The sequence below is a fragment of the Schistocerca serialis genome, chromosome 9, assembly GCF_023864345.2.
Source record: "Schistocerca serialis cubense isolate TAMUIC-IGC-003099 chromosome 9, iqSchSeri2.2, whole genome shotgun sequence".
NCBI lineage: Eukaryota > Metazoa > Arthropoda > Insecta > Orthoptera > Acrididae > Schistocerca > Schistocerca serialis.
The window spans coordinates 312,589,164-312,609,251 of record NC_064646.1 but is presented as its reverse complement, the minus strand read 5'-3'; the positions used below and the strand labels follow the sequence as shown (position 1 = coordinate 312,609,251).

General features: G+C 39.1%; 1 protein-coding gene across 1 annotated transcript in view; it reads right to left on the bottom strand.

Annotated features, from left to right (window-relative positions):
* LOC126419585 (ras-like protein family member 10B) overlaps positions 1 to 19,613 on the bottom strand; it is a 99,035-nt gene extending 79,422 nt beyond the window's left edge. The window contains exons 1-2 of the mRNA XM_050086772.1: positions 19,476 to 19,613; positions 3,993 to 4,059 (exon numbers count right to left, since the gene is read on the bottom strand). Of these exons, the coding sequence (XP_049942729.1) occupies positions 3,993 to 4,059; positions 19,476 to 19,613 (205 nt within the window). The remainder of the gene's footprint in view (positions 1 to 3,992; positions 4,060 to 19,475) is intronic.
* Positions 19,614 to 20,088: the final 475 nt, after the last annotated feature.

Genomic DNA, 20,088 nt, shown 5'->3' with positions numbered 1-20,088 from the left:
AATTCGTTGAACCGTTGGTACAAGCCACTGTGACTCACTTGATATCGCTAAATTTCACCTAATCTACCTTTAGTTTCTTTCCTTCCTTAAGAAGAAAATTTCAGAGAGAAAACTGTAGAGACCTGGCAGCACCAGCGGAACACTTGTAGGAAGCCAGTCGATGTGACCGAGCTGTTCTAGGCGCTTCAGTACGGAGCCGAGCTGCCGCTACGGTCGCAGGTTCGAATTCTGCCTCGGGCATGGATGTATGTGATGACCTTAGGTTAGTTAGGTTTCAGTGGTTCTATGTCAAGGGGACTGATGACCTCAGATGTTAAGTCCCATAATGCTTAGAGCCATTTTTGAACTTGTAGGAAGCATAATCACAGTCTGTGTAACAAACTGGTATTGCTTTATAAGACAGGAACAAAATAAAATATCGCTTAGAGTAGACCTACAGTATTTTGCAGAAGATTCATTACACAGCCAGTGAGGCAAATTTTGTATTTATGAAAGATCATTTCTGTTTTCTCTACTTATTGTAAAATATTAGACAGAACATATGTAATTCTACCCAGTTTTAGATCTGAAGATGATCCTGAGTGCTCGAAACATGTCATACAATTACAAATGTGCAACTAGGACTTAATAATTAATGAGAATTATCTTAAATAACAATACAGCTGTTCGTTATAAAGAGGTGATTATATCGACTATAGTGATACACGTAATGCTTTTGCGCTTACGAAACGTAGTACTTGCGACGAAATGTGCTCTTCTCTCGAGCTTCTGTATTCTATAAATTGTTTGTGGTACCAGCCTTAGACTGACGAGTAACACTCAAGTGTCAGCCGGACAAAAATTTGTAAGAATAGTTCTTACGCATATCGTTTTGGCAGCCACATTTTCCACGATTACTTTTGTGTCATAGCAATGTAAATCACTCGTATGCATACTTAGCAAGCGGAAAGACTACATTCAGTCATTATAATAAGGCCGTGGACCTACTCCTTGACAAAACTGTATAATCAACACAATAGTCTTTCGACCTATCTGTGCGCAACACGATACATTTGTTTATGTTGAAAGAAACTGCCGATCGCTAACTCATGCGTTGATCCTATGCAGGCCTTCGTGTCGTTCACTACACATTCACGAACAATGTCAGTACCATGTTTGAAAACTGTTTTCCTCTAAAAGTTACTCTAATTAAACATAAGTCTATAATAAAACCATGGATCACACAAGGAATAAAGATTTCCTGTAAGACAAAAAGGAAAATGTATCTGTCGACCAAGAATAGCTCCAATGCTGATGATTTAGCTAAATACAAGGGATACTGTAAAATATTATAAAAAGTAATTCAGACATCTAAACAAATGCACTACGAGAAGAAGATAGCAATGTCAGGGAACAAAATAAAAACAATGTGGGATATAGTGAAAGATGAGACTGGTAGAACCAGAAAGGAGCAGGAGCAAATAGCACTAAGGGTAGATGACACATTAGTAGCCGATGGGCATAGTGTGGCAAATCTATTTAACAAGTACTTAATATCCTTTACTGATAGAATGGGATTGTCAGGATCAGTAAATAATGCCCTTGAATATCTGAAACTAGCTTTTACAAATAGCTTCAGTTACATGAATATGTCACTCACTTCATCAAAAGAAATAACTTCCATAATAAAATCTTTAAAAAAGCATTCTAGTTGTGGTGTCACCGCCAGACACCACACTTGCTAGGTGGAAGCTTTAAATCGGCCGCGGTCCATTAGTACAAGTCGGACCCGGGTGTCGCCACTGTGTGATCACAGACTGAGCGCCACCACAAGGCAGGTCTCGAGATACGGACTAGCACTCGCCCCAGTTGTACGGACGACGTTGGTAGCGACCACACTGACGAAACCTCGCTCATTTGCAGAGCAGATAGTTAGAATAGCCTTCAGCTAAGTCAATGGTTATGACCTAGCAAGGCGCCATTAGTAACATTGCATGTATCTAAAGAGTCTGACTTGTATCGCCACAATCTCCAGATGTACCAAAAGGATGGATTAAAATTAAGTATTCCAGAAACTACGTACTTTTCTTTATAGCATTCATTACGTATCCTGTTTCAGACCTCACGCACCCTGCTTTGGCTTAGCGCGTGCCTTTCGGCTTCCTCTCATTGTGTCTAGGCTGTCTTATCTAGACACAACACTAGTGGTTACGATGAAATATCAACAAAGTTAATTCAGGCATGTTCTTGTGAGTTTAGTACAATTCTAAGTTACTTGTGTAACAGTCAATTATAGCTTGGACATTTCCCGACTAGCTAAAATATGCAGACGTTAAGCCTCTATTCAAGAAAGGGGATAAAGAGACACCATCATATTACAGGCCGATTTCCCTTTTGCCAGCATTCTCAAAAATTTTAGGAAAAGTAATGTACCATCTGACCAGAAATAGCATATCAAGAACACAGTTTGGATTTCTGAAGGGTTCTGATATCGAAAAAGCTGTTTACACCTACAGTGAAAATGTACTCAATTCATTAAGTAACAAGTTAAAAGCAGCAGGTATTTTCTGTGATTTGTCAAAGGCATTCGATTGTGTAAACCACAACATCCTTCTAAGTAAATAACAATTCTATGGTGTCACGGGCACTGCTGCAAAATGGTTCAAGTCATACCTCGCTAACAGGAAACAAAGGGTGTCAGTGCAAGGGACTAGTGAATTAAGTCATCAGTCATCATCAGAATGGGAAGAAATTACATGTGGGGTCCCACAGGGATCCATCTTAGGGCCATTGCTTTTTCTTGTTTACATTAATGATCTCTCATCAGTTATACTGCCAGAAGCAGAGTTCGTTTTGTTTGAAGATGACACAAGTATTGCAATAAATAGTATGTCGAGTGTAGTTCTAGATAGATCTGCTAATGATATTTTCATGGATATTAATAAATGGTTTAAAGCCAACTCACTGACATTAAATTTTGAAAAGACTCACTATATGCAATTTAGAACCTGTAAGAGGTTTCCACCCAGCATATGCATAAAGTATGAAGAAGAGCAGATAGAAGAGGTTGACAGTCTTACATTCCTGGGATTACAACTTGATAATAAATTTAGTTGGAGGAGCACACCACAGGACTGCAGAAATGCAGTAACAAATCTGTATTTGCAGTTAGAGTGTTAGCAGACGTAGGTGACATAAAAATGAAAAAGCTTGCATACTTTGCCTACTTTCATTCCATAATGTCATATGGTATAATATTTGACTCTTCAAGTCAAACAAAAGTTTTCAGAGTTCAAAAGCGTGTAATACGTATTATTTGTAGAGTAAATTCACGGACGTCCTGTAGAAACCCCTTCAAAGAACTGGGTATACTAACTACTGCCTCTCAGTATATTTACTCTGTAATGAAATTTGTCCTAAATAATATATCTCTTTTTCCAACAAACAGCTCAGTTCATACATACAATACCAGGAACAAAAATGATCTGCACAAGGACTTAAAAGCACTTACTTTAGTTCAAAAAGGGGTCCACTACTCAGGAACACTCATCTTCAATAATTTGCCAGCAAACAAAAAAAATTTAGTTACAAGTAAAGATCAGTTTAAAAGGAGCCTGAAAGACTTACTAGTGGCCAACTCCTTCTACTCCATTGACGAATTTTTTAATAGAAACAAATGATGTATTCTATTTATACATACTGTTAGTATTGTTATTTCAGCTTTAAAAAAAAGTGACATGTTCCACATCCACGAGGATCTCCTCAACACGGATCTATGGAACGAGAAACTAATCTAATGTAATCTAAACTACACATGTCTGGTGTGGAGACTTTTCTGTGAAAACAGCATCATTTATGAACAGCCCTATGGAGATTCCGACGTTATCCATTAGGTCATTTATGAATATAATGAGAGTAATGGCCCTATAACACTCCATTAAGGCACGCCCTAAGCTACGTTTGCGCTTCTCATGTAGGAAGCTCATGAGCTAGCTCTTGTTAGGATTCTATACTCGACACCGCGTTGTCTCCAGTGCCCTGGAGCTTTGTAGACAACACGGTGTCCAGTGTAGACTCATGCTGAAATACAGCCCACGCGTGCTAGTGACAACTACCTCACAGTAAATGCGTCAAGGATATCAAATACTCTTGATGGTGGGGCTTGAGAGTGGCGCTACTGTGCCGCCGAAACTAGTCGTGTGACAGAATAAAGACGCTCTCAAGACACAGCTATGGTCGTACCTTTTCTCATATAATATTAAAACTTCGTCTATTTACTATTAATACTGTCAGTCTCAGAGACGAATTTTTGAAGTTTCCGGCTCCGGTAATCTGAAATCTGTTTCTAGTCGCATGTACTAATTAAATGAACCTTCCTACCTTCCCTCGCATTCATATTCTCAGTAGTGCTACAACGTAATTGTGATGCTGGATGATCTGCTGTACGTTAACAGAAACTAAATGGACCTCCATCTTTCTAGCCAGGATATCTAAGATGTTACCGTAACGAGTCTGATCTCTGATTAACTCTTCAAGTTCCTTTTCGGATAAGCCATTGAGAGCAGTTTTATAATGCTCCTTGTCGCTAATTCCAGCCCTAATCACTAGATTTCTATAGCTAAAGATTTTATCTTGATATTTTAATCATTTGTTTGTTCTTTCACATTTATTTTGTAGAGAAGTCACTAAAAGCATGGTGGATGAATAATTAAAAGATCCCCATTTCAGCTGAACAACGTAACAGGATAACTGTAAGGATCTGTATAAAGTCTAGCGTCTCTGAACACGCACGCATTGTGACAAAAGCTGTAATAACATTTAACCTAGTTAGAATTCGCGGATTAATTGCAAATGAGTTGAATTTTTACAATGCATGTATATAGTATTGTTCATGCAGTTTTAAAATACCACCTGCCTAGTTCATCTGAAGAGGTTGACCGTCGAACACTGTAATGGAACACAGAATCGGGGTGCATTGTATAAAACTGCCGAATTGTTTGCTGTAAGTGTTTTCGTACTGAGCTTAAAAATTAACAACTTGATTAATGCCGAAATACTTTTCTATTACTCACAGTTACTTGCAGTGCTTTTTCGATTGAAGAGTAATACCGATCACTCCCTTGAAAGAAGCAGCTTTAATAATGATGAAAAACGTGACTCTGATACATAGAAATATCAAAGCGTGTATTTTTTTCAGAAATAGGCTCGACTTTGATTTCGTATGGTTGTTACAGCTACAAAAATGTTATCTTTGTAAATCCTCCGCTATAAAATTCAGAGGGAAACTTTACAAGAGACTTCAAACGATTGCTCGGAATAATACATTGCCTTTAAAGCAGATTACTTCGATAAAAGTCGCCGTCGGTGTTGACAATGATTGTCTCAAACTAGTTCAAGAATGAGATTTAAGCGCCTCACTGAAACGCTGAATAAATCAGTGTGCTGAGTGGCGGAGTCTGTGTTGGTAATTTCCTTTAAATAACGCAGACAGCGGCCTGGTTAACACTGAGGTCTATGGAAGAAATACCCGAATCACTCAGTCCAGAAAAGCATTACCTCAGCTATCAGAATGTGTAACTATTATATCACAGTAGAATAAGTTTCATTTGGGAAACAAAATTTTAACTGAGTTCTATGATTTATTTGTCAACGTCCCACTGAAGCTGCGTTGCAGACTCTTGCAGAAAATTTCTCAACCATAATAATTATTAAAAATGCAGTTGTAATTCGGTTCTTCAGTGCTGAATCCTATTGTTGCTACTATTAATAATTTGTAGCATAATTATCCTTACCGAGGAAATCGTTGGATAAGTAATTTTTCTAGAATTCTTGATACATTTCACAGCAGGAGAGCACATTTCACTTTCACAAGAGGTTTCGAATAAACGTCTCTAACACAAAGGCAACCACATTCATCAGGACAATATGCAACGAAACTTTGTTAAAATTGATCATTATTCTCACACGTTCTATTGCAGATTTCTTACAAGCACCTGCACATATCTAACGATGTAAGTGTGGCTGAAAAGATGTTACACTAAGATGACTTAAGTGGCTCGAGTGATAGTTGAGGTACAGAGAGATGCCATGTTTGGAATAGGATCTCAGGTACTGCCCGAATGTATACAGCTGTGAATTTATAGAAGGCATACGTCTTTCTACAGTTATCATAACATAATTATTAAGGAATGAAATATTCTGATTCGATGAAGATCCGTAATAGAAATGGACAATTTTGAAGGGAGCTCTTCACATAAGACGTAAGACAGTACAATTTATAATATGGTACTGTACTGTAAAGTTTCAATTAGGTAGAAATAAAGTAGTTTAGTGAAATAAAAGAAAAATGAAGGAAAAAACTACCGCCACTTTTAAAGTCAACACTTTTACCTTCAAACGCTTTACAATCGTGGTAAGAGAGTCACAGTGCAGCTCAGGTTCAAAGGAGATTTATAGTTCAAAATTTACCAATTTGGAAGCTGTGTTTCAAGGCATTAATGGGCACATTTATCCTTTTATTCCTAGGTGTTCCACCTGGGTCGATGTCATCCTCGTATGGTTAACTTTTTTACCTCTGCATATCTGCTACTCCTCGTAACTTTGTTGATCAGGATTACATACCCCTGTCAACCCTTTTCTTATTTTCCCTTATCTGCTACATCCCGTCTTATGACAGCTCTTCTTGCGTGTCGTGACATGTGTCCCACTAAGTCGGCCTTTCTTCTGTTAGATAAAGTCCAGAGACTCCTTCTATCGTCTATTTTATTTCTTGCTGATTTCATACTCCGTCAATCCACTTAAATTTTTACATTTAACAACATATCGAATAAATGAAATTGCTTGTACCTACTTCCTATGGCTGATATTTAATTACAACGGCGTCCTCTGGACGTTCAGTGTCACTAACTTATACATCAATAATATGTCTCTTCAAGAGAATACTTCTTTGGCAATCCCAGGCTGATCATTTGTTTTTCCTTCCTACGGCGATCCTTTTCTTTGTTAATTAGAGATGTCCTACAGCTTTTCTTTACTATATCCTTCTAAACTGTGTTCCATATTGTAATAATATTCCTATTTTCTTAGCTTTTTTTATCCTCAATCTAAATTGACTACTGTACACGCTGCCCAATAAATTCAGCAGTTTTAACAACATACAAAGTGTTAAAAAAAGTGTCAAGCATTGTGAGAGGAGGCAGCAACAATGAAAACAACAAAAAAGTCCGATAAACATGTGCTGTAAACTGCATATCTTAAGAGCTTCATCTTCGCTACTGTGAAACATCTGCTCAATTGAGGAAGTGTTCATAACTCTTAAGGTATGCTTTTTAGAAGCTGTGTTAACTAGACATTCTCTTTCTTATTTTCATCCACACTAACACTAACTATGGAAAGCTAGGAGCCTGTAAGAGAAGAGACGTTTTTGAAAGAATTGAAGATAAACAAGTGCTAATAGCTCGTAATATACGCATATTATAGCCCACATTTATCAGACCTTTTTCTTGCTTTGATGGTTATTACCACCAGTCAAAATATTCGACACATTTTTTAACACTCTGTATACACGTTGCTTATGAATCACTCGTCTCTGTTCGCCTAGTTCATTTGACCTTTCCTAATGGTTAGTTTCAGGGTATCATTTGCTGGTTCTCTATTCAACGCAATCCATCAGCTTTGAGTAGCTCCATTCATAACTAGGCACTGTCCTAGTGAAGGTGGCATGCCTTTGCCTATCTGGCACCTTGATTGTCCTTATGTAGAGAGAACCTGCAAATTATATTTATCCCTGTAACTCGATGGAATTTGGGAAATTTTCCTCTTGATATTCTTCTTCTTTCTGAAATGGCATCTGTTTTTGCATGCTCTGTTTTCTGTGGTAAGTTCGCATTTGATCTCTCCAACTCTGTTTTAATCGACACTTTGGTCTTTTCCCTGTTGATCGATAATTCATTAATTTACACTTTTCATTTTTATTGAGTTTCGCAACTTGATCACTCTGTTCCTTTAAATACTCCATGATCAGTTTATATGTGCCTTTAAATCCTAGCTATTTTCTGAGTGCAGTATTCCCTACTGCTGTTCTTGAAAGCCTCAGCCCTCTGCTTCGTCCATATCTGTCATTGTATAAGTCACAGTGATATAAAATACCCATGGTATAGTCATTGTTTTGTCGAACATCGTTAGTATTTCAGTCCTTGCCATTTTATTTAGTGCTATGTATACCGTCTGATTAACTGACTTTTGCAGTAATTCTGGTACGTCTTCTTCGTTTGTAATGGAGATGGTGTTTTGCAGGAAGTTGAGTCGATTCATTTTCTCTATTTTCTGATCGTTCACCCTGTCTTAACCATTAAAACACATGACTTTTGTTATTTTTGATTTGGGATTGTTGAGTTATAGCTCTTGGAAGCCGTATTAGATTTATTAATGATTTTTTGAAAGGTGTTCTTAGCGTTAACTGTAACAAGTTGGTCATCAGCAAAGAATATTTCCATTAGTTAATTTTATTGATCAATATTATGGTTGCAGAGCTCTACTTATTTCAGTCATTATTTCCACAAATCACCAACACAGTTATTAAAAGGTACTAGACACAGTGTATCAATGTCGTAACCCTAGATTTTTGGCTACTTTAAAATTCTCTTTACAGGCAGTGGAAATTAGAGAGTCTTAGTGAGAACTGTGGTATGCCTCTCCTGTCTATCGTGTCAACGTAGTCAAAGTGGTCTGTAAACATCAGATATTTTTCTCTATTAAATTCTACATAGTTTTCAATAATTGAGCCGACAACAATTAGTCTTTTCTCAACAGGACCTACCTTTCATGAACCCAATTTGCCTCTCCAACAAGACACTTTCTAAAATTACTGCAAGTCTTTGTATTACCGCATTTAATTTATTTTGCATCCACTGTTGAGAAAAGAAATAGCTTTATAATTGTCAGTGTTTCTCCTCTTCTTCCTTAAATATAGGTGACTCTATGGCTGCTTTCAGACTTTTCGGAATTTCGTTGTTCAGTTGTTGTTGCTGGAAGAACTGAGTTCACATCTCATGAAAGGAGATGGATACTTTATCAATTCCGTGTTTATGTCGTCACTTTCTGGTGTCCTGTTCTTTTTTATGCAGCACATCCTGTGATTCTGTCCTAAATAGTCTGTTTGCACGTACAGGTTATTCTAAGAAATGAAACAAGCAATAAGTGAGACTAATATACCAGGAACCAGTGAGGATTCACGACCATGTCTTTGGAATCAATAGTGATGGATAAAGTTCGTGAGTGCATTAGGCGTTACGACCTTGCGCCGTATGAAGGCACATCCAGCGTTGTCGAACAAGATCGACTTCGTGGTTCCGGGCGTACCGAGCTCCCAATCTTTGTAAATGGTGTACTCAGCGATCAATGTTGTTGTAATACCGTACTCCTTCCACATGTCGACTTTTCAGGCATGAATTCGACTCTTACTTCATTTGACAATGCGAGACGAGAACGAACAGAGCCGGTTCAAATGGTTCAAATGGCTCTGAGCACTATGGGACTTAACATCTGAGGTCATCAGTCCCCTAGAACCTAGAACTACTTAAACCTAACTAACCTAAGGACATCACACACATCCATGCCCGAGGCAGGATTCGAACCTGCGACCGTAGCGGTCGTGTGGTTCCAGACTGAAGCGCCTAGAACCACTCGGCCACAACGGCCGGCGAACAGAGCAGGTGCAAGAGCTATTTGTAAGATAGGCTATTCTGCAAATGCACTGGCCTGCCCATTTCCCCTACATAAATCCCATCTAGCACGTGCGGGATGAGTTGGGGTAGCGTGTTGCAGCATGTCTACATGCAGTAGTAGTAGTAGTAGTAGTAGTAGTAGTAGTAGCAGGAGCAGCTAAAGCAACAACAGCAACAACAACAACTCCAGCAGTTGTCAACCGAACTGGTCGAGGAACGGAATCCTCCACCATAAGAACTGCTTATCAACCTTATGACCAGCATGGGAGCACATTGCAGAGAATTCTTTGCCGTCCGTGGTGATCACAAACCATTTTAAGAACAACGACAGGTTGTTAGTACTGGTCAAGAGACCACCATGAATCGCGGTGACTTCAGTGTAATTACTGTATTTCATTGCCAGCGGATGGTGCTTTTGTAGTGAGCGTCGCTAATTCTCGATCACGGGGCCGGACGTGTCGGGGATTTTCTCCGCTCCAAACTAGGCGTATTTGTGTTATCATCGTTATTTCATCATCATCGAGATGAAAGTCGCCGAAATGGCGTCGAATAGAAAGACTTACGCCAGGCACCGAAACTCCCCAGAGGAGTCTTCCTGACAAATAAGCCGCACGCGTATTTTCTTTGAATAAAACTATCATTTCTGTTCATCTCATTTTGTGTTTCATTCCATTATGTACTACCGTGTAGCGATTCTTCCTACGAGGACGTGCTGAAAACTAATACATCAAAATTTCTTATGTAAAAACTCCTAGAGCTACTTTAAATAAAAATAAAAAACGTTATCAACATCGTACATTTTGGTTTTTCATGTCTACGTATTTGCGGTCCTCTGCCGCTACAGGGCTACGAATTGTAGCGTGTAACAAGGCGGTGTCTAACGTAGCAGTATCACTTGGTGAGAAAGAGCGTGCTGTAATCGAGTTTGAAATTCAAAGAGTTAGTCCACACATGGATCACCCGCTCTTTCAGCATGACAATTCCAGGCCAGACAGGAGCACTGTGGCGCTACAACAATCCATTGTTTTACGTAAATTGTCATCGATCATCCTCAACGCAGTCCCGACTTGGCACTATCCGATTTTCAACGTTTACCAAGACCTCTCGTCATGGAGGCTACGCTGAGAAATAAATATGTAGTCACGAAGGATAAGGATGCTGAATTATAAGCTTTGTTTTACTTGAAGTTTTCAAGCAAAAATTTCGGAACTATCGCTTTTCAGCACGCCCTCGTATATATGGTCCAAGTCTCACCGAGTTATGTTCCTAACAGTGATACGTCATACTTTGGTCCTTAAGTTTAGCGCACCAATGTATCTACGTTATTGAACGATTGTCACGATTGATATTCCTCCTTTTGAGTTGCATAACTCAAGTTCCACGGGAAACTCAAATTTTATTTCTAACGTTTCTCAGAAATGCTGACCGAATTTAAAACACTGTCTGTATCTACTCAATAAGAGGTGTAATCTTATGTTAAATGTCCGACAGAATAAGACAAATATTGTAGTTGGGAACTGTGTACATGTTTGGATATAGCATAACTCGAGATGTGCAGGTACGCAGAGTAAATTAATCCGGTATTTGAAAATGAGAGCACTTAGTGACATGCAACAAAGTTACACACAATTTCAAACATTTATGAAACATTTTTTCCTCGCTAACACTTGCAACAAAATAATGAAAGGGAAACATTTCGTCGATTAGTACATTTTCGCTGTTTATGTAATAAAACAGATGCATTCAGAACGTCGTTTTAATTTATTACTTTACTACTAACTGTACTCGAAACACATTTTGCCAACAGTACATCTATACACCAGTGAATGTATCTGCAAAATTATATAGTTGTTCGGGACGCAGTTCAGGAAAAATGGCGTCATAAACATTGATACGTGTGAAAAACTGGCTTTTGCTTAAAATGGAGCGCGTATTACCGAGATTATACTCATCCAGTGTTTGATACTGTAAGTACTCGCCGGCTTCCACCAAACTTTAAAAATACTTGCAAAACTTCTGTAAACTTTTTTCTCGCTGACATGCTTAAGGGGAGACGGAAGGCAAGTGGGCTTCAAAAAATCGATTTTCAGAATTTAGCATATTTTAAATGTATGGTCGTTCCTGCGTGAAACAGTTTTTGTATTATATAAATACGACCGTTTTTCCGTGAGATACGTTCCTGACGCTGCGTGCAATCTGAGAACGGTGACAGCAAGGCTTATGACCGCGTATGTGCAGAGGAACCCTACGGTCCTAATGTCATAATTTCTAAATTAGAGTGCATTGGGCATGTCCAGAAGAGAGTGGGGTCCAGGTTGAGAAGACTATTGAAAGAAAATTCCAAAATAGTATTGGAAGATAGTAAGAAGATAGGTGGTAAAGGTCGCCTGACAGATGTTGAAATAGATAGATTACAGAATTATTATGGCTTGGCCATAATAAGAAATGTAGGTATTTTAGAAAACATGAAAAAAGCTGTATGGGCTGTCTTCTTCCATAAGCTTTCCACAAATGAAATTCCAGCGCACGGTCTTTGCCCAAATGATCCTTAAACTTGGTGGAAGTACAGGAGAAATGCCAGATATGACCACAAACATTCTTTACCTACAAGAACAATGAATGAAATTAAACCCATATTTAGAGATCTTTGTAAAAATAACTTGTTGAAGAAGTGTCTTCATAGGAAAACCCAAAATTTAAATGAATTTGTGAATTCTGTTATTTGGAACCGGTTGCCGAAAACTATATTTCTTCAAATTACAACCCTCAAGTTTGGTGTTTATGATACTATTTTATGCTTCAATGATGGTGTGATCAGAAAACTGGATGTTTTGGAATTATTCGGTATAAAATCTACTGCATAATCGTCGGTGCAAATAAATGAAAAAAGAATCCGCAAAGCTGATATTGCTAATTTAAAATTCTCAAAAGAAGCCAGACAGAAAAGAAGAGGGAAAAAGAGCAGAAAAGCAGATCAGTATGATTCAGATGATTCTCAGTATGGTGTAGGAAAATATCAGTGGTAAGTAATTCTTACCAATAACTGTAGCAGAGTTGCAACATTAAACTTTAAATGGATTTTTACAAAATTAAATTTCTTTTACTTTCAGTTACCATTATCTGATAAACTAATGGGGTTAGAAAAATGAAATTTGGTCAATTTGTACTGCAGATGGTAATATGTTATTCTAAGTAGATTGAGAACCACCAAACAACCAGAAACTGTTTTATAATAATTAATGTAAAAAAAGCTAAATTTTACTAGTGAAAGTATAAAAAAATTTTCTTCAAAACCATAACAGGTATTATGTTCATTTAACTTGTAAATTGAGGCATATATGTTATATATACGCAGTAAAAATTTCATTGTTTTATGACTTATAGTTTTTTTGAGAAGTGTACTTATTCAAAGGGTAAAATAGCATTGGCAGAATAGGGAAAAAAATTGCCTTCCGTCTCCCTTTAACGCCAAAGTACTTCACAGGCAAACTCAACTGAAAAGTAATCAGAAGTTTGAAGCTGTCTCAAAAATTAACCTTTGATTCTTTAAAGAATTGTGTCTTTAAATGGTTCATTATCTAAAATGTGGGACTATTTCTGGGCTTGAACAGTTTCAGCATTAGCTGCTCTTTCAGGTTTGCAACCATCACAATAAAATATCATATATTTTTCCTGGCCACTATTTTAGCACACCAAGAGTGAAGAAGTACACTACTCTTGAGGAACTTAAATATTTGCTCCTCCCGACCAGTTTCGTTGCTTTGGCGGAATCAGCACTTGTCACTTTCGGATTTTTCAGTTTCAGTTTCCTTGAAACATGTTTTTTTTTTTTAGATTCTTTGTTACGGAAGACAATCAGTGACATTAACAACAGGTGGTTTTTCTCTGCTTCTTACTCTCTTTTGTAGAGTTGGCACCGGGGTGATTTATTGGGGCCTACTTACACTTCCCTACTACAGGGTTATTTTGTATTTGAAATGAGGGGCTGAGGAGTGTGCAATTTCCATTTATTTGTCTTTATTTTTCAGGGAGTTATTGACTTGCCTGTTCACTCATTTCTTCTTCCTGGTTTCTTGTTTCTGACTACTGGTAGGATTTAGTCCCCTCGAAATCTGAATGCTGAAAGTGCTTGGATTCAATGGCCAGATTCTTGTAATGGAGACACCATTGATAGCATATAGTACGGTTACAGCCCAGTCATATGATTCGCCTGACAGCTGATGAATCCCTGACTGATTAACACTCTGTGAGAATTTGTGCGAAGCTATTTGTCACCGGCTTTGTTGAAATAAGCTTTCAGGCGCAAATGTAGCGTCTAGTGGCTGAAGCCTATGAGTCGTACGTGGAGACATGCAAAGCGTGATTACACCATTATATCTAGCTAACGCTATTGCAGGTAAGATATATATTAGTACCATTAACCTATCGAATCAACTGTTAAACATATATGTTGTTGTTGTGGTCTTCAGTCCTGACACTGGTCTGATGCAGCTCTCCATGCTACTCTATTCGGTGCAAGCTTCTTCAACTCCCAGTACCTACTGCAACCTACAGCCTTCTGAATCTGCTTGGTGAATTCATCTCTTGGTCTTCCTCTACGATTTTTCCCTCCACGCTGCCCTCCAATACTACACTGGTGATCCCTTGATGCCTCAGAACATGTCCTACCAACCGATCCCTTCTTCTAGTCAATTTGTGCCACAAACTTCTCTTCTCCCCAATCCTATTCAATACTTCCTCTTTAGTTATGTGATCTACCCATCTAATCTTCAGCATTCTTCTGTAGCACCGCATTTCGAAAGCTTCTAGTCTCTTCTTGTCCAAACTATTTATCGTCTATGTTTCACTTCCATACATGGTGGCTACACTCCATACAAATACTTTCAGAAACGACTTCCTGACACTTACACCTATACCCGATGTCAACAAATTTCTCTTCTTCAGAAACGCTTTCTGTGCCATTGCCAGTCTACATTTTATATCCTCCCTACTTCGACCATCATCAGTTATTATGCTCCCCAAGTAGCAAAACTCTTTTACTACTTTAAGTGGTTCATTTCCTAATCTAATTCACTCAGCATCACCCGACTTAATTCGACTACATTCCATTATCCTTGTTTTGCTTTTGTTGATGTTCATCTTATATCCTCCTTTCAAGACACTATCCATTCCGTTCAACTGCTCTTCCGAGTCCTTTGCTGTCTCTGACAGAATTACAATGTCATCAGCGAACCTCAAGTTTCTATCTCTTCTCCATGGATTTTAATACCAACTCCGAATTTTTCTTTTGTTTGCCTCACTGCTTGCTCAATATAGAGATTGAATAACATCGGGAAGAGGTTACTACCCTGTCTCACTCCCTTCCCAACCACTGCTTCCCTTTCATGCCCCTTGACTCTTATAACTGCCATCTGGTTTCTGCACAAATTGTAAATAGCCATTCGCTCCCTGTGTTTTACCCCTTACCACCTTCAGAATTTGAAAGAGAGTATTCCAGTCAACATTGTCAAAAGCTTTCTCTAAGTCTACAAATGCTAGAAACACAGGTTTGCCTTTCCTTAATCTAGCTTGTAAGATAAGTCGTAGGGTCAGTATTGCCGCACATGTTCCGACATTGCTATGGAATCCAAACTGATCCTCCCCGAGGTCGGCTTCTACTAGGTTTTCCATTCGTCTGTAAAGAATTCGCGTTAGTATTTTGCAGCCGTGACTTATTAAACTGATAGTTCGGTAATTTTCTCATGTGTCAGCACCTGATTTCTTTGGAATTGGAATTATTATATTCTTCTTGAAGTGTGAGGGTATATATCCTGTCTCATACATCTTGCTCACCAGATGGTAGAGTTTGATCAGGACTAGCTCCCCAAGTCTGTCAATAGTTCTAGTGGAATGTTGTCTACTCCCGGAGCTTTGTTTCGACTCAGGTCTTTCAGTGCTCTGTCAAACTCTTCACGCAGTATCATATCTCCCATTTCATCTTCATCTACATCCTCTTCCATTTCCATAATATTGTCCTCAAGTATTTCGCCCTTGTATAGACCCTCTATATACTCCTCCCACCTTTCGGTTTTCCCTTCTTTGCTTAGAACTGCGTTTCCATCTGAGCTCTTGATATTCATACAAGTGGTTCTCTTTTCTCCAAAGGTCTCTTTAATTTTCCTGTAGGCAGTATCTATCTTACCCCTAGTGAGATAAGCCTCTACGTCCTTCCATTTTTCCTCTAGCCATCCCTGCTTAGCCATTTTGCACTTTCTGTCGATCTCATTTTTGGGACGTTTGTATTCCTTTTTGCCGCTTCATTTACAACATTTTTATATTTTCTCCTTTCATCAATTAAATTCAATATTTCTTCTGTTACCCAAGGATTTCTACTAGCCCTCGTCTTTTTACCTACTTGATCCTCTGCTGCCTACACCACTTCATCCCTGAAAGCTTCCCATTCTTCTCCTACTGTATTTCTTTCCCCCATTCTTGTCAATTGTTCCCTTATGCTCTCCCTGAAACTCTGTACAACCTCTGGTTTAGTCAGTTTATCCACGTCCCATCTCCTAAAATTCCATCTTTTTGCAGTTTCATCAGTTTAAATCTACAGTTCATAACCAATAGATTGTGGTCAGAGTCCACATCTGCCCCTGGAAATGTCTTACAGTTTAAAACCCGGTTCCTAAATCTCTGTCTTACCATTATACAATCAATCTAAAAGCTATCACTATCTCCAGGCTTCTTCCATGTATACACCCTTCTTTCATGATTCTTAAACCAAGTGTTAGCTATGATTAAGTTATGCTCTGTGCAAAATTCTACCAGACGGATTCCTATTTCATTTCTCTCCCCCAATCCATATTCACCCACTACGTTTCCTTCTCTCCCTTTTCCTACTCTCGAATTCCAGTCACCCATTATTAAATTTTCGTCACCCTTCACTATCTGAATAATTTCTTTTATCTCATCATACATTTCTTCAATTTCTTCGTCATCTGCAGAGCTAGTAGACATATGAACTTGTACTACTGTGGTAGGCGTGGGCTTCGTATCTATCTTGGCCACAATAATGCGTTCACTATGCTGTTAGAAGTAGCTTACCAGTATTCCTATTTTCCTATTCATTATTAAACCTACTCCTGCATTACCCCTATTTGACTTTGTGTTTATAGCCCTGTATTCACCTGACCAGAAGACGTGTTCCTCCTGCCACCCAACTTCACTAATTCCCACTGTATTTAACTTTAACCTATCCATTTCCGTTTTTAAATTTTCTAACCTACCTGCCCCATTAAGGGATCTGACATTCCACGCTCCGATCCGTAGAATGCCACTTTTCTTTCTCCTGATAACGACATCCTATTGATTAGTCCCCGCCCGGAGACCCGACTGGGGGACTATTTTACCTCCGGAATGTTTTACCCAAGAGGACGTCATCATCATTTAACCATACAGTAAAGTTACATGCCCTCGGGAAGAATTACGGCCGTAGTTTCCCCTTGCTTTCAGCCGTTCGCAGTACCAGCATAGCAAGGCTGTTTTGGTTAGTGTTACAAGGCCAGATCAGTCAATCATCCAGACTGTTGCCCTTGCAACTACTGAAAAGGCTGCTGCCGCTCTTCAGGAACCACACGTTTGTCTGGCCTCTCAACAGATACCCCTCCGTTGCGGTTGCACCTACGGTACGGCTATCTGTATCGCTGAGGCACGCAAGCCTCCCCACCAGCGGCAAGGTCCATGGTTCATGGGGAACATATATAATGAAAATTATTTTAAAATGCACCAATAGAATATAGAGGAAAAGTGATGGTATAATTTACAAGAGGACGACGCACATTAAAAAAAAAAAAAAAATCCTTTTCTGCACAGACTCTAGAGTCATTTTGAATTCTACCTTATATTAGCACTGAATAAGTATAATTATGTCCCATATAAATTATGAATAGACTTAACGTAACTGTAACAGCACATATGCTTAGCTTAACGAACAAATATTTTCCTCCCCAATACACAAAAAAATTGAACTCTCTCTCACCAAAATTATCAACGATCTGTCGAACTGGTCACGTACAACAGTTAGATACAACCTAATATACATATGAAATATTTTCAAATTTTCGAACTACTACAGTCCTCTAAAATAAACTTCTAGTAACTGTATTGCCTGTTAATAATTCCTTTCTTACACAATAATACACCAACGGTTTCGTGGTGATTTAATCCCATTCTCATGTATACGTCTACAAAAAATATAATGAGAATAAGAAAATATAATAATGGTAAAAAATAAGGCAATTAAACCCCGCATAGCTAATTTAACATTGGGTCGTTAAAGATAGACTGCCTGTAAGAGTTCGGATAGCGTTCGAATTCTCAGATCCACTTAGATCGGTTGGTTGCAAAATGAAACATTCAAGTTCTAATGGGCAGCAGACGCAGATATTGTACATGAGCACTGGGAGCCGTGAGTATGGATCTAAAAGCTTGGGCACCACACCAGGGCGTAATATGTGAACGTCCCCACACCTCCCTAGCCCTCAAGGACAATAAAAAAAGTGTAGTGTTGTCAGACCTTTTCTTTAAAGAAAATAATTCAAATGTCGGTATCAAGCACGTTTTTAACGGGGTCGGAATTAGATCTGTTTTATGGCTGCTTTCAAGTAGCCATTTGCCTACCAAAATACAAAAAATACCCCCAGGTCTAGACCACTCTCTACCTACCGTAGGAGTGCCGTTTCTTAAAAAGGAGTTCATATAGGACCCTGGATAGAAAAATATAAAGGCACAACATATGACCGGAAAAATAAGAAGGTTGAAACAGGATCATGTCCGAAGTTAAATGAGTTGCTTGATGGCTTGGCCTTCATACCTCAAGCATAGTCACGTCTCTATCATGTAGCTTTTGAGGTTTATCTGTCGATTTTTCATCCCTGGTGAGTCGTCATATTTTACTATCCAAATACAGGTCCATTCCGTGTAGTTTTCTTGCTGGGTTTTATTTGAATTCAAGTTCTTATCCGCCAGGGATAATGTACACTATATGCACCTGCTACCGACTGGAATTTCGTGTTTCACTTTTAACCATCAAGTTCAAGGGGTTCTTACAGATCGAACGCCTTACGAACCTTGGGAGAGCGTGCAGCTGTAATAACCCAGTGCTAAATAAGTTATGTATTTGCTCCACAATCTTTGTGGTTTAGCTGCCTTCTTTTCCACCACTGAATACCTGGTAATTCTCATTATGTTTTTCGTAGATTATACACCCATGGATACGGTCAAATCATCACGAATCGGTCCGTGTATGATCCTGTAATAAATGAACTGTTAACAGCTAATGCCTCTACCACAAGTTTTTCAGGAGACTTTAACAGTATATTTTTTTAAAATTTTAAACATGTTTCTATTACCCATCTAAGGTGTAAATGCCCGAACCATAATATCATATGTTCTAAAGCACATTTAGCCCAACATTTGGCATCTACAACTACTTCCACACACAGGAACCCACCGTATGGTGGGTGGCGGAGAGAGTTGCCATGCAGATGGACTGCCTGATCTGTTAGTAGTACAATTTGAAAGGTGGTACGATTTATAAGGCTTTACTATAGAGCCGGTGACGACATGTCAGTAGACAAGAACAGATTAAATTGGGACTACCAGAGAGCAAGATGTGCCTTATAACAGATGGTAGGTGACCAAATTATGAAGAGCCAAACTGTTATGCTAGAATGTTCGTTAGCACCCTGTTTAGTGGTTGGCATTTCAAGATCTGAAGGCTTCGCTACGCACCGAGCAGGGGCGGCACCCGCCGGTCGGTCGCATCCCGCTCCTCCTGGATGCGGCTGCTGTTGCCGCTAGTGGGGGCGGAGGCGGGGGCGGCGTCTCCCGCCGCCTCCAGCTCTCCTCACCGGCGCCGCGCCGCGCCATCCGGCGTTTTCAGCGATGTTTCCTCTGGAGGTGGTACCCAGCCGTTTGGCTTCACCTGTAAAATAATGAAGGGCTGCTTATTTCACATATACAAAAACTGACTGTAGTCGGACGTCCGAATTTCGTCTCTTCGAAACAGTCTTGCTGCACGGGAATCTGCCTTTCTTCAAGCTGCAAATGATGCATCATTCCTAACACCTCATATTGTCCTCCACTGTCTGAATTTTACCATAACTGAGGTTTCCGTAAAAGTCAGCTAGCTCAGCTTTGCGTTCCAAGATGGATGGCAGCAACAATTTTTTATAACCAGATAAACACTTTCATGGATTACGAAAACAGTGCTCAGAAAGAGACATTTCCGCCATTAGTGTCAACTTATACTACGTCTGACGAATGGTCCAACACATCTGCAACAGGGGAACAATCAATACTCGGGACGTTCAATAAGTAATGCAATTAATTTTCTTTATTGGTC